The following is a 15,216-nucleotide window of genomic DNA, read 5'->3' on the forward strand; positions in this document are numbered from 1 at the left end:
ATGAAACGGGTTTGTGTAGATGTGCGAGGTTAAGCGAAGTGACTAGCGCGGACAGGTATCCAATTCCTTCGATGCCTGATATGTTCCGTAATTTTGTCACTGTTACAGAGAGCTTGTCATGATAAATTACGTAGGTAATATATTCTGGTAAAGCTACGCCTGGTGTGAGGCGCTGTCAAAGGAAGATAGTACAGACAATCACCGAAAGTGGAAAAATTTGTTTGTCAATATTTTTCAAACAGGAAAAGATTGACAGTCTAATGAATTTAGAAGTTGTGGATGATAATAAACTGAAAGAATATCTTAAAGGAACATTCCACAATAATTTTTTCTTTGCTTTAAACCGTTCATTTAAACTTAAAACTCAAAGATCTATTATTATTCTGTCAAAAAGAATCTCAATTAGTTAGTAATTAGCATTTAATCATCTTAACTAAGACGGTGCCATTTTTAAAAAGCTAGAGGCAAAAATTGGGGGTAACTTTCTATTCGTTGATGTCTAGGCCAATGAGCTACGGGAAATCATGTTGTCTGCTTACCCTTCCAAGATCAAAGTTCCCAGCTGCAGCCCGCGCATTTAGGCTTCCAGAATGTCGAAGTGTATTATTGAAGGGTGTGAGGTTTATTCGAAAAAACAAAGAGTTAGTTGTTTTAGAATTCCGGATGTTGAATCCAATTTAGAAATGGCAAGAATGTGGGTTAAATTTGCTAAAATACCGGTGAGAGAGGAATTCGAAGCGCTCGTAACGTCATTAGAGACTAAGCCTTTGCCAGAAAGACGTACCGCAATCAGGAAATTTAGGGAAGCTACTAGAGTATGCCAGTTACATTTTGCTCCTGAATGTTTAAACATTAACGTTTCGTATGGCCGTAATTTGTCGAAAGAAGTAGTAAGATTGAAACCGTTATCCGTACCAACAATAAACCTACCAAGTACAGAAGAAACGATGGAAATATTTCCAATAGAAGCAATTGAAATTCCAAGTAACGAAGAGGTAAGACTGGAATATTTTTAGACAGTGTCACATTGCTTCCTTTTCTAGGATTATAATATGAAATTTTATTTGTTACATTGTTATAGGTTCCAACTGTAACTGAGATCTATAATATAACAAAAGTAAATACAACGGAAATTGGAACTCAAACTGATCCAGAGTTAAGCATTGAAGCCCTCCGAGCTACAATTCCTATTCAAACGGATTTTTGCAAGATTGATTGCGCTACTGAAGCATGTACTGAAGAGGAAATTACTTCAGAAGTCTTAGCTTTGTTTCAAGATACAATTACTGCAGTGTCAAAAGATCACGCATACTTCGCTCACAGTTTAGATTACGAAACAGAATCGACACCAAAGAAATGCACACATGATAGCGACAAAACAATACTTTTGAATTGCGCAAAATCCGATTTAGAAAATTTGAAGGATATGGCATCTCCCGTATCTGTAAGCATGATTTTTGATGAGACCCCTGAAAATTCTCCCAGTGTCTCAATGTACGAGCCTAGTATACCCAGTTCAGCGTCAACAACGAACTATTCACCTCCCCCTAAAAATATTTCTGATCAATTTATTGAGGAAAAAAAGTATATTGTTTTTGAGAGCCAACTGAACCAACTCTTAGCAAGACTAAGGTGTGATAAGGCTGGCTGTGATAGTGCCATTGATATTACTGAAAATTTCAAGTCTGAAACTTGTGGATCTCTATTATCTGTCAAGATGACCTGTCTAAGTGGCCACGAATTTATTTGGCGCTCACAGCCTGTGCTGGGAAGAATGCCAGTGGGGAATTTACTGCTAGCTTCAAGTATTTTGCTCTCAGGGGCCACATTTCAACGAATCAACACTATTTTTCAATTTATGGGATTATGTGGAATTCAAAAATCAGCTTTCTACAACATTCAAAAAAAATATATCATTCCAGAAATTAGGGTCAGCTGGAGAAATGAACAAAGCAATATTTTAGAGAAATTAAAATGTTCTTCAGAAGTCACGATTTCTGGTGATGGACGATATGACTCGCCAGGGCATTCGGCCAAATATTGCGGATACACATTCATTGACCAGGAAAGTGACAAATGTGTCCATTTTGAAATCGTAAAGAAAAATGAGGTTCAATACAAGTCTAGCAATATGGAGTTAGAAAGTTTGAAAAGATGTCTGACAAAAATGGAAAAATTTGGAGTTAATATATTTAGAATCACAACTGACAGACACATACAGATTAGGGCCTTTTTAAGGGATAATTATCCGAATATAGACCATCAATTCGATGTTTGGCATTTTTCAAAAAGCGTTTCCAAAAAAATTACGGCTATAAGTAAAAAAAAGGATAATAAGGATCTTGAACCCTGGGTGAAATCTCTCAGCCGCCACTTGTGGTTTGCCGCAGAAAACTGTGATGGGAACCCTGATATCCTAATTGAAATGTGGAAATCAGTTCTTTTTCACGTCACAAATGTCCATTCATTTCCTAGTTTTAATCAACATAAACGGTGTATCCACGATCGTCTTTCAGTCGAAACAGCAAGAAAAAAAAAATGGCTCACACCTGATACCCCCCCTTATGACGCTCTAAATGAAATTGTCAACAAAAAAAGTACTTTACGAGATTTAAAGCAAGTTTGCGCATTTAGCCACACTTCTAAGTTGGAATCGTACCACAGTCTTCTGCTTAAATATTGCCCAAAACGACTAGATTTTGACCAAGATGTCATGGAAGCCCGTACTATGTTGGCAGCTTTGGACCATAATTTTAATGTAGACAGAAAATTCTATTTTGAACTAGAAACAGAATCAACAACCCAAGATGGGAATAAGGAAGATTTTGAATTTTATTTTTCTAAAGCCACTGCTGAGTGGTACGCTAGACCTCGAAAGGAGCCAAAATCGTACACATTTGTTTATGAAATAATGAAAAACATAATAAGGCGTAAACAAATTGACGAAGATGAAATTCCACTAGCGAATTTAATGACAAGCTATCGTAAGAGAGGTAATATAGCTCCAACTCCACGGCCTGACAAGCAAGTTTTAATTCAAGCAGCGAAAAGGAGGAGGTTATTTTAATTGAAAACTCTAAACATGGATTTAATACTGAAATTAATAAACATGGATTTAATACTGAAATTTATAAACATGGATTTAATACTGAAATTTCTTGACTAGGTCATAATAAACCAGAAAATATACAAAATTTGTACTTCAAATGTAAATAAACTGTGACCGTAGCAACTTACGAATATAATTTTTTTGTTACACCTTAATAGCAGGTCTGTTAATTATATTTACTTAGTATTCAACTCTGTTTTTTATGACCAGAAGTTACGACTAATATGACCATTTTAGTAACTTATTTAAGTATCCATTTAATATTCGAAGGCTTTTAATTATGACTAATAATATCACACTGTTAGGAACCTTGGCAATCACAATTATTTAAAAAAAAATGAATATCAATCCTTACTCTAAGTGGATTCAATAATTTTTATATCTCATAAGAGTAATATAATAATTATGAATTTTAATTTAGGATAGCTAATTTTTATGTAAATTTTATGCTTTAATTTTAAAACTTAATCTGGTCATTTTAAACTAAAAAATTTAGGATGGCTTTTTTGTAAGCAAATATATCACAATACTTTCGTGACTTCAAGGTTATTCATTCAACTCGGTTAATTGGCTCTAAATCCTTCTATTTCAACACCTGGTTTGTAGCTTATGTATGAATTTACGTCATTTTCTGGGAAAAGCTTTCGTATATCAAGCAGGACACAATGGGGAACTGCTCTTCTATTAGCTCTTCCAAGTTTATGGTAAATTAAATGGGTGTACGTGCGATATGCTATATAGCGATAGGTTCTACAATAAAACAATATTAGCTTACATAAAAAATTATATTTCATAGAGGCTGTTCCCTTACGATTAATTAAAAATTTACCTATTCGAAACATTAATGGGCAATGGCCTTCTACGTGTTTGCAAATAACCCCTGTACGTTGCGATTAAAGCTCGCTTTCTTTGGCACATAGATTTGTAGTCAATATCACAAGTGACACATGGCGCAACACCTTGTGGATCATCTGTATCGTTTAAAAATTCAACGACATCTTCTATTTGTTTACAACAAATAAATCCTGCCCTTAAATCCTTCCAATTTAGATAGTTTTTCATGTTTACAATTTTTTCTTCGTCATTGCTAAGGCCTAACCAATCGGGAATGCAGTGGCCACAAGTACAGTTGTTTTTTATTTCCTCTAGGTTAATGATAACTTCTTGATTCGCTATTTCTAACTCATTCTCTCGCTGTAATTGTCGTTCCCTTAATTCTTCTTCTGTAAATTCCGGTTCTACTTCAAAGGGATTAATACGAGGCATCGCTAATAGAGTTTAAGGGAGCCAGCGAGGGATTAAACAAGCAGACGATATAAGGCTGCAGAGGGCAGTTTCTTGTTGGTCCATTGCTATGGAAAGCCGGCCAATCAAAAGTTACCCCCTCTAGAAAATCGAGCCAGTTACAAGCACTGCGGAATTTTTAAATATCAGAAATGGCGGCGTTCAATTTCCTTCTAGTGGCCAGCTAATTTGAGCTTAAATATTAATTAATAAGAGCTAATCTCCATTTCTAATTTTTTTGTATATATATAAGCGTAAGGAACCATTTTAAACCAAGAAAATATTATTGTGGCTTTTTCCTTTAACCTTTTGCTTTTCAATTCCAAACCAAATAATATGGTGTTTTGCTGCACTTGCTATTTTGATATAAGTTAGTTTGATCATACTATGATCATGTAAGCAGAGTGGCGCAGTGGAAGCGTGCTGGGCCCATAACCCAGAGGTCCGTGGATCGAAACCACGCTCTGCTATGTTAATGCAAAGTAGCATTTGCTATTTTGGTATCAGTTAGTTTTTCATATAATGGTGATGTAAGCAGAGTGGCGCGTTAGAAGCGTGCTGGGACCATAACCCAGAGTTCCGTGGATCGAAACCACGCTCTGCTAAATTAATGCAAATTAGCACTTGCTATTTTGATATAAGTTAGTTTGTTCATACTATGATCATGTAAGCAGAGTGGCGCAGTGGAAGCGTGCCGGGCCCATAACTCGGAGGTCCGTAGATGGAAACCACGCTATGCTAAATTAATGCAAAATAGCACTTGCTATTTTGGTATCAGTTAGTTTTTCATATAATGGTGTTGTAAGCAGAGTGGCGCAGTGGAAGCGTGCTGGGCCCATAACCCAGAGGTCCGTGGATCGAAACCACGCTCTGCTATGTTAATGCAAATTAACATTTGCTATTTTGGTATCAGTTAGTTTTTCATATAATGGTGATGTAAACAGAATGGCGCAGTGGAAGCGTGCTGGGCCCATAACCCAGAGGTCCGTGGATCGAAACCACGCTCTGTTAAATTAATGCAAAATAGCACTTGCTATTTTTATATAAGTTAGTTTGTTCATACTATGATCATGTAAGCAGAGTGGCGCAGTGGAAGCGCGCTGGGCCCATAACTCGGAGGTCCGTAGATGGAAACCACGCTATGCTAAATTAATGCAAAATAGCACTTGCTATTTTGATATAAGTTATTTTGTTCGTCTAATGATCATGTAAGGAGAGTGGCGCAGTGGAAGCGTGCTGGGCCCATAACCCAGAGGTCCGTGGATCGAAACCACGCTCTGCTAAATTAACGCAAAATAGCACTTGCTATTTTGATATAAGTTAGTTTGTTCATACTATGTTCATATAAGCAGAGTGGCGCAGTGGAAGCGTGCTGGGCCCATAACTCGGAGGTCCGTAGATGGAAACCACGCTATGCTAAATTAATGCAAAATAGCACTTGCTATTTTGATATAAGTTAGTTTGTTCGTACAATGATCATGGAAGCAGAGTGGCGCAGTGGAAGCGTGCTGGGCCCATAACCCAGAGGTCCGTGGATCGAAACCACGCTCTGCTAAATTAACGCAAAATAGCACTTGCTATTTTGATATAAGTTAGTTTGTTCGTACAATGATCATGTGTGCAGAGTGGCGCAGTGGAAGCGTGGTGGGCTCATAACTTAGAGGTCCGTGGATCGAAACCACGCTCTGCTATGTTAATGCAAAGTAGCATTTGCTATTTTAGTATCAGTTAGTTTTTCATATAATGGTGATGTAAGCAGAGTGGCGCGTTAGAAGCGTGCTGGGACCATAACCCAGAGTTCCGTGGATCGAAACCACGCTCTGCTAAATTAATGCAAAATAGCACTTGCTATTTTGATATAAGTTAGTTTGTTCATACTATGATCATGTAAGCAGAGTGGCGCAGTGGAAGCGTGCTGGGCCCATAACCCAGAGGTCCGTGGATCGAAACCACGCTCTGCTATGTTAATGCAAAGTAGCATTTGCTATTTTAGTATCAGTTAGTTTTTCATATAATGGTGATGTAAGCAGAGTGGCGCGTTAGAAGCGTGCTGGGACCATAACCCAGAGTTCCGTGGATCGAAACCACGCTCTGCTAAATTAATGCAAAATAGCACTTGCTATTTTGATATAAGTTAGTTTGTTCATACTATGATCATGTAAGCAGAGTGGCACAGTGGAAGCGTGCCGGGCCCATAAATCGGAGGTCCGTAGATGGAAACCACGCTATGCTAAATTAATGCAAAATAGCACTTGCTATTTTGATATAAGTTAGTTTGTTCGTACAATGATCATGTAAGCAGAGTGGCGCAGTGGAAGCGTGCTGGGCCCATAGCCCACAGGTCCGTGGATCGAAACCACGCTCTGCTAAATTAATGCAAAATAGCACTTGCTATTTTTATATAAGTTAGTTTGTTCATACTATGATCATGTAAGCAGAGTGGCGCAGTGGAAGCGTGCTGGGCCCATAATTCGGGGGTCCGTAGATGGAAACCAGGCTATGCTAAATTAATGCAAAATAGCACTTGCTATTTTGATATAAGTTAGTTTGTTCGTACAATGATCATGTGTGCAGAATGGCGCAGTGGAAGCGTGCTGGGCCCATAACCCAGAGGTCCGTGGATCGAAACCACGCTCTGCTATGTTAATGCAAAGTAGCATTTGCTATTTTGGTATCAGTTAGTTTTTCATATAATGGTGATGTAAGCAGAGTGGCGCAGTGGAAGCGTGCTGGGCCCATAACCCAGAGGTCCGTGGATCGAAACCACGCTCTGCTATGTTATTGCAAAGTAGCATTTGCTATTTTGGTATCAGTTAGTTTTTCATATAATGGTGATGTAAGCAGAATGGCGCAGTGGAAGCGTGCTGGGCCCATAACCAAGAGGTCCGTGGATCGAAACCACGCTCTGCTAAATTAATGCAAAATAGCACTTGCTATTTTGATATAAGTTAGTTTGTTCATACTTTGATCATGTAAGCAGAGTGGCGCAGTGGAAGCGTGCTGGGCCCATAACTCGGAGGTCCGTAGATGGAAACCACGCTATGCTAAATTAATGCAAAATAGCACTTGCTATTTTGATATAAGTTAGTTTGTTCGTACAATGATCATGTAAGCAGAGTGGCGCAGTGGAAGCGTGCTGGGCCCATAGCCCACAGGTCCGTGGATCGAAACCACGCTCTGCTAAATTAATGCAAAATAGCACTTGCTATTTTTATATAAGTTAGTTTGTTCATACTATGATCATGTAAGCAGAGTGGCGCAGTGGAAGCGTGCTCGGCCCATAATTCGGGGGTCCGTAGATGGAAACCAGGCTATGCTAAATTAATGCAAAATAGCACTTGCTATTTTGATATAAGTTAGTTTGTTCGTACAATGATCATGTGTGCAGAATGGCGCAGTGGAAGCGTGCTGGGCCCATAACCCAGAGGACGGTGGATCGAAACCACGCTCTGCTATGTTAATGCAAAGTAGCATTTGCTATTTTGGTATCAGTTAGTTTTTCATATAATGGTGATGTAAGCAGAATGGCGCAGTGGAAGCGTGCTGGGCCCATAACCAAGAGGTCTGTGGACCGAAACCACGCTCTGCTAAATTAATGCAAAATAGCACTTGCTATTTTGATATAAGTTAGTTTGTTCATACTTTGATCATGTAAGCAGAGTGGCGCAGTGGAAGCGTGCTGGGCCCATAACTCGGAGGTCCGTAGATGGAAACCACGCTATGTTAAATTAATGCAAAATAGCACTTGCTATTTTGATATAAGTTAGTTTGTTCGTACAATGATCATGTAAGCAGAGTGGCGCAGTGGAAGCGTGCTGGGCCCATAGCCCACAGGTCCGTGGATCGAAACCTCGCTCTGCTAAATTAATGCAAAATAGCACTTGCTATTTTGATATAAGTTAGTTTGTTCATACTTTGATCATGTAAGCAGAGTGGCGCAGTGGAAGCGTGCTGGGCCCATAACTCGGAGGTCCATAGATGGAAACCACGCTATGCTAAATTAATGCAAAATAGCACTTGCTATTTTGATATAAGTTAGTTTGTTCGTACAATGATCATGGAAGCAGAGTGGCGCAGTGGAAGCGTGCTGGGCCCATAACCCAGAGGTCCGTGGATCGAAACCACGCTCTGCTATGTAAGAGCAAAGTAGCATTTGCTATTTTGCTATCAGTTAGTTTTTCATGTAGCGGTGATGTATGCAGAGTGGCGCAGTGGAAGCGTGCTGGGCCCATAACCCATAGGTCCGTGGATCGAAACCACGCTCTGCTAAATTAACGCAAAATAGCACTTGCTATTTTGATATAAGTTAGTTTGTTCGTACAATGATCATGTGTGCAGAGTGGCGCAGTGGAAGCGTGGTGGGCTCATAACCCAGAGGTCCGTGGATCGAAACCACGCTCTGCTAAATTAATGCAAAATAGCACTTGCTATTTTTATATAAGTTAGTTTGTTCATACTATGATCATGTAAGCAGAGTGGCGCAGTGGAAGCGTGCCGGGCCCATAAATCGGAGGTCCGTAGATGGAAACCACGCTATGCTAAATTAATGCAAAATAGCACTTGTTATTTTGATATAAGTTAGTTTGTTCGTACAATGATCATGTAAGCAGAGTGGCGCAGAGGAAGCGTGCTGGGCCCATAACCCAGAGGTCCGTGGATCGAAACCACGCTCTGCTATGTTATTGCAAAGTAGCATTTGCTATTTTGGTATCAGTTAGTTTTTCATATAATGGTGATGTAAGCAGAATGGCGCAGTGGAAGCGTGCTGGGCCCATAACCCAGAGTTCCGTGGATCGAAACCACGCTCTGCTAAATTAATGAAAAATAGCACTTGCTATTTTGATATAAGTTAGATTGTTCATACTATGATCATGTAAGCAGAGTGGCGCAGTGGAAGCGTGCCGGGCCCATAAATCGGAGGTCCGTAGATGGAAACCACGCTATGCTAAATTAATGCAAAATAGCACTTGTTATTTTGATATAAGTTAGTTTGTTCGTACAATGATCATGTAAGCAGAGTGGCGCAGTGGAAGCGTGCTGGGCCCATAGCCCACAGGTCCGTGGATCGAAACCACGCTCTGCTATGTTATTGCAAAGTAGCATTTGCTATTTTGGTATCAGTTAGTTTTTCATATAATGGTGATGTATGCAGAATGGCGCAGTGGAAGCGTGCTGGGCCCATAACCAAGAGGTCCGTGGACCGAAACCACGCTCTGCTAAATTAATGCAAAATAGCACTTGCTATTTTGATATAAGTTAGTTTGTTCGTACAATGATCATGTGTGCAGAATAGCGCAGTGGAAGCGTGCTGGGCCCATAACCCAGAGGACGGTGGATCGAAACCACGCTCTGCTATGTTAATGCAAAGTAGCATTTGCTATTTTGGTATCAGTTAGTTTTTCATATAATGGTGATGTAAGCAGAGTGGCGCAGTGGAAGCGTGCTGGGCCCATAACCCAGAGGTCCGTGGATCGAAACCACGCTCTGCTATGTTATTGCAAAGTAGCATTTGCTATTTTGGTATCAGTTAGTTTTTCATATAATGGTGATGTATGCAGAATGGCGCAGTGGAAGCGTGCTGGGCCCATAACCAAGAGGTCCGTGGACCGAAACCACGCTCTGCTAAATTAATGCAAAATAGCACTTGCTATTTTGATATAAGTTAGTTTGTTCATACTTTGATCATGTAAGCAGAGTGGCGCAGTGGAAGCGTGCTGGGCCCATAACTCGGAGGTCCGTAGATGGAAACCACGCTATGCTAAATTAATGCAAAATAGCACTTGCTATTTTGATATAAGTTAGTTTGTTCGTACAATGATCATGTAAGCAGAGTGGCGCAGTGGAAGCGTGCTGGGCCCATAGCCCACAGGTCCGTGGACCGAAACCACGCTCTGCTAAATTAATGCAAAATAGCACTTGCTATTTTGATATAAGTTAGTTTGTTCATACTTTGATCATGTAAGCAGAGTGGCGCAGTGGAAGCGTGCTGGGCCCATAACTCGGAGGTCCGTAGATGGAAACCACGCTATGCTAAATTAATGCAAAATAGCACTTGCTATTTTGATATAAGTTAGTTTGTTCGTACAATGATCATGTAAGCAGAATGGCGCAGTGGAAGCGTGGTGGGCCCATAACCCAGAGGTCCGTGGATCAAAACCACGCTCTGCTAAATTAACGCAAAATGGCACTTGCTATTTTGATATAAGTTAGTTTGTTCATACTATGATCATGTAAACAGAGTGGCGCAGTGGAAGCGTGCTGGGCCCATAACTCGGAGGTCCGTAGATGGAAACCACGCTATGCTAAATTAATGCAAAATAGCACTTGCTATTTTGTTTTAATTAGTTTGTTCGTACAATGATCATGTAAGCAGAGTGGCGCCACAAGCACCTACAAGTATCCACAAGTATTCACAAGAACCTACAAGTACCCACAAGCACCTACAAGTACCCACAAGCATCTACAAGTACCCACAAGCACCTACAAGTACGTACAAGAACCTACAAGTACGCACAAGCACCTACAAGTATCCACAAGCACCTACAAGTACCCTCAAGCACCTACAAGTATCCACAAGTACCTACAAGCACCCACAAGCACCTACATGCACACACAAGCACCTACTTGTACCCACAAGTACGCACAAGTACCCACAGGCACCCACAAGTAACTACAAGTACCTACAAGCACCCTCCAGTACCCACAAGTAGCTACAAGCACCCACAAGTAGCTACAAGCACCCACAAGTACCTACAAGCACCCACAAGTACCCACAAGCACCTACAAGTACCCACAAGCACCCACAAGTACCTACAAGTACCTACAAGCACCCACAAGCACCCACAAGTACCTACAAGTACCTACAAGCACCCACAAGTACCCACAAGTACCTATAAGTACCCACAAGTACCTATAAGTACCCACAAGTACCTAAAAGCACCCACAAGTACCTACAAGCACCTACAAGTACCCGGGACAAGTACCCACAAGCACCTACAAGCACCCACAAGTACCCGGGACAAGTACCCACAAGCACCTACAAGCACCCACAAGTACCTAGAAACACCCTCAAGTACCTACAAACACCCACAAGTACCTGGCAAGCACCCACAAGCACCCACAAGTACCCACAAGCACCTACAAGTATCCACAAGTACTCACAAGAACCTACAAGTACCCACAAGCACCTACAAGTACCCACAAGCACCTACAAGTACCCACAAGCACCTACAAGTACCCACAAGCACCTACAAGTACGTAAAGAACCTACAAGTAAGCACAAGCACCTACAAGTATCCACAAGCACATACAAGTACCCTCAAGCACCTACAAGTACCACAAGTACCTACAAGCACCCACAAGCACCTACATGCACCCACAAGCACCTACATGTACCCACAAGCACCCACAAGTACCCACAAGTACCTACAAGTATGCATAAGCACCTACAAGTACCTACAAGCACCTACAAGCACCCACAAGCACCTACAAGCGCCCACAAATGCCCACAAGCACCCACAAGTACCTACAAACAATCACAAGTACCTACAAGCACCCAGAAGTACCTACAAACAACCACAAGTACCCACAAGTACCTACAAGTACCCACAAGCATTTACAAGCACCCACAAGTACCCACAAGCACCCACAAGTACCTACAAGCACCCACAAGTACTTACAAGTATCAACAAGCATTTACAAGCGCCCACAAGTACCCACAAGCACCCACAAGTACCTACAAACAACCACAAATACCTACAAGCACCCACAAGTACCTACAAACAACCACAAGTACCTACAAACAACCACAAGTACCTACAAGCACCCACAAGAACCCAGAAGTACCTACAAGCACCCACAAGTACCCACAAGCACCCACAAGTACCTACAAGCACCCACAAGTACATACAAGCACCTACAAGCACCCGTGGCAAGCACCCGGGGCAAGTACCCACAAGTACATACAAGTACCCACAAGTACCTACAAGCACCCACAAGTACCTACAAGCACCCACAAGTACCTATAAGCACCCACAAGCACCTTCAAACACCCACATGCAACTACAAGCACCCACAAGTACCTACAAACACCCTCAAGTACCCACAAGTAGCTACAAGCACCCACAAGTACCTACAAGCACCAACAAGTACCCACAAGCACCCACAAGTACCCACAAGCACCCACAAGTACCTACATGTACCTACAAGCACCCACAAGTACCCACAATTACCTACAAGCACCCACAAGTACCCGGGGCAAGTACCCACAAGTACCCACAAGTACCTAAAAGCACCCACAAGTACCTACAAGCACCTACAAGTACCCGGGACCAGTACCCACAAGCACCTACAAGCACCCACAAGTACCCGGGACAAGAACCCACAAGCACCTACAAGCACCCACAAGTACCTAGAAACACCCTCAAGTACCTACAAACACCCACAAGTACCCGGGGAAGGCACCCACAATTACCTACAAGCACCCACAAGTACCTGGCAAGCACCCACAAGTACCCGGGGCAAGTACCCACAAGTACCTACAAGCACCCACAAGTACCTACAAGCACCCACAAGTACCCACAAGCACCCACAAGTACCCACAATAACCCACAAAAACCCTCAAGAACCCACAAGTACCTACAAGCACCCACAAATACCCACAAGTACCCACTAATACCCACAAGCACCTACAAGTACCCACAAGTACCCACAAGCACCCACAAGTACCCACAAGCACCTACAAGTACCCACAAGCACCTACAAGTACCCACAAGCACCTAAAAGTACCCACAAGCACCTACAAGTACCTACAAGCAACTACAAGTACGCACAAGCACCTACAAGTACCAACAAGCACCTACAAGTATGCATAAGCACCTACAAGCGCCCACAAGCACCTATAAGCGCCCACAAGCACCTACAAGCGCCCACAAGCACCCACAAGTACCTAATAACAATCACAAGTACCTACAAGCACCCATAAGTACCTACAAACAACCACAAGTACCCACAAGAACCCACAAGTACCCACAAGAACCCACAAGTACCTACAAGCACCCACAAGTACCCGGGGCAAGTACCCACAAGTACCTACAAGCACCCACAAGTACCCACAAGCACCCACAAGTACCCACAATAACCCACAAAAACCCTCAAGAACCCACAAGTACCTACAAGCACCCACAAATACCCACAAGTACCCACTTATACCCACAAGCACCTACAAGTACCCACAAGTACCCAAAAGCACCCACAAGTACCCACAAGCACCTACAAGTACCCACAAGCACCTACAAGTACCCACAAGCACCTAAAAGTACCCACAAGCACCTACAAGTACCTACAAGCAACTACAAGTACGCACAAGCACCTACAAGTACCAACAAGCACCTACAAGTATGCATAAGCACCTACAAGTACCCACAACCACCTACAAGTACCTACAAGCACCTACAAGCGCCCACAAGCACCTACAAGCGCCCACAAGCACCTACAAGCGCCCACAAGTGCCCACAAGCACCCACAAGTACCTAATAACAATCACAAGTACCTACAAGCACCCATAAGTACCTACAAACAACCACAAGTACCCACAAGAACCCACAAGTACCCACAAGAACCCACAAGTACCTACAAGCACCCACAAGCACCTTCAAACACCCACAAGCAACTACAAAATGTATATGATGATAAAATACAAAATGTATATGATGATAAAATACAAAATGTATATGATGATAAAATACAAAATGTATATGATGATAAAATACAAAATGTATATGATGATAAAATACAAAATGTATATGATGATAAAATACAAAATGTATATGATGATAAAATACAAAATGTATATGATGATAAAATACAAAATGTATATGATGATAAAATACAAAATGTATATGATGATAAAATACAAAATGTATATGATGATAAATACAAAATGTATAAGATGATAAAATACAAAATGTATATGATGATAAAATACAAAATGTATATGATGATAAAATACAAAATGTATATGATGATAAAATACAAAATGAATATGATGATAAAATACAAAATGTATATGATGATATAATACAAAATGTATATGATGATATAATACAAAATGTATATGATGATATAATACAAAATGTATATGATGATATAATACAAAATGTATATGATGATATAATACAAAATGTATATGATGATATAATACAAAATGTATATGATGATAAAATACAAAATGTATATGATGATAAAATACAAAATGTATATGATGATAAAATACAAAATGTATATGATGATATAATACAAAATGTATATGATGATATAATACAAAATGTATATGATGATAAAATACAAAATGTATAATATGATAAAATACAAAATGTATATGATGATAAAATTCAAAATGTATATGATGATAAAATACAAAATGTATATGATCATAAAATACATCGATTGTCTTCGGCAAGTCGGAAAAGAAAAATGGAATCTGAATTGTCATCTCTGGTCTCACTTGCAAAGGAAAATATATCGAAACTTGTTCCTGCTACTACTCCAAAACCGCCACTTCCAAAAGATGAGGTTGAACTTTATTTTTCTGGTGTAGCGGAACGGTTTCGCAGCCTGCCCACCAAGAGGCAAAGAAACGTTAGGTTTCTAATTGAAACAATATTTTATAAAGAAGCAGAGGATGAGGAGATCCATAATTATAAACATTCCAGCCATTTTATAACAAGCGATTCCTTCCCTTTATTTTTGGCGAGTGAAATTTAAAGAAACTGTAATTTATTTCACATCAAATGACTTTATCATATTCATAAGCTATTCGTATA

The 15,216-nt window shown here is 40.6% G+C and overlaps 2 protein-coding genes across 2 annotated transcripts; one reads left to right on the top strand and one right to left on the bottom strand.

Moving 5' to 3' along the window:
* Positions 1-338: 338 nt before the first annotated feature.
* Positions 339-3,067, top strand: LOC149656998 (uncharacterized). The gene is made up of 2 exons (XM_089844654.1): positions 339-995; positions 1,082-3,067. Exons 1-2 carry the CDS (start codon positions 591-593, stop codon positions 3,065-3,067), a joined length of 2,391 nt encoding a protein of 796 aa, XP_089700780.1. The 5' UTR covers positions 339-590.
* A 61-nt stretch (positions 3,068-3,128) lies between these two features.
* LOC149656999 (uncharacterized) lies at positions 3,129-4,667 on the bottom strand. The gene is made up of 2 exons (XM_089844794.1): positions 3,939-4,667; positions 3,129-3,859 (listed from the first exon to the last, which is right to left on the bottom strand). Exons 1-2 carry the CDS (start codon positions 4,373-4,375, stop codon positions 3,673-3,675), a joined length of 624 nt encoding a protein of 207 aa, XP_089700920.1. The 5' UTR covers positions 4,376-4,667; the 3' UTR covers positions 3,129-3,672.
* Positions 4,668-15,216: the final 10,549 nt, after the last annotated feature.

Source organism: Phalangium opilio, unplaced genomic scaffold, assembly GCF_054372755.1.
Source record: "Phalangium opilio isolate 3A_F unplaced genomic scaffold, DU_Popi_V2 ptg000077l_1, whole genome shotgun sequence".
NCBI lineage: Eukaryota > Metazoa > Arthropoda > Arachnida > Opiliones > Phalangiidae > Phalangium > Phalangium opilio.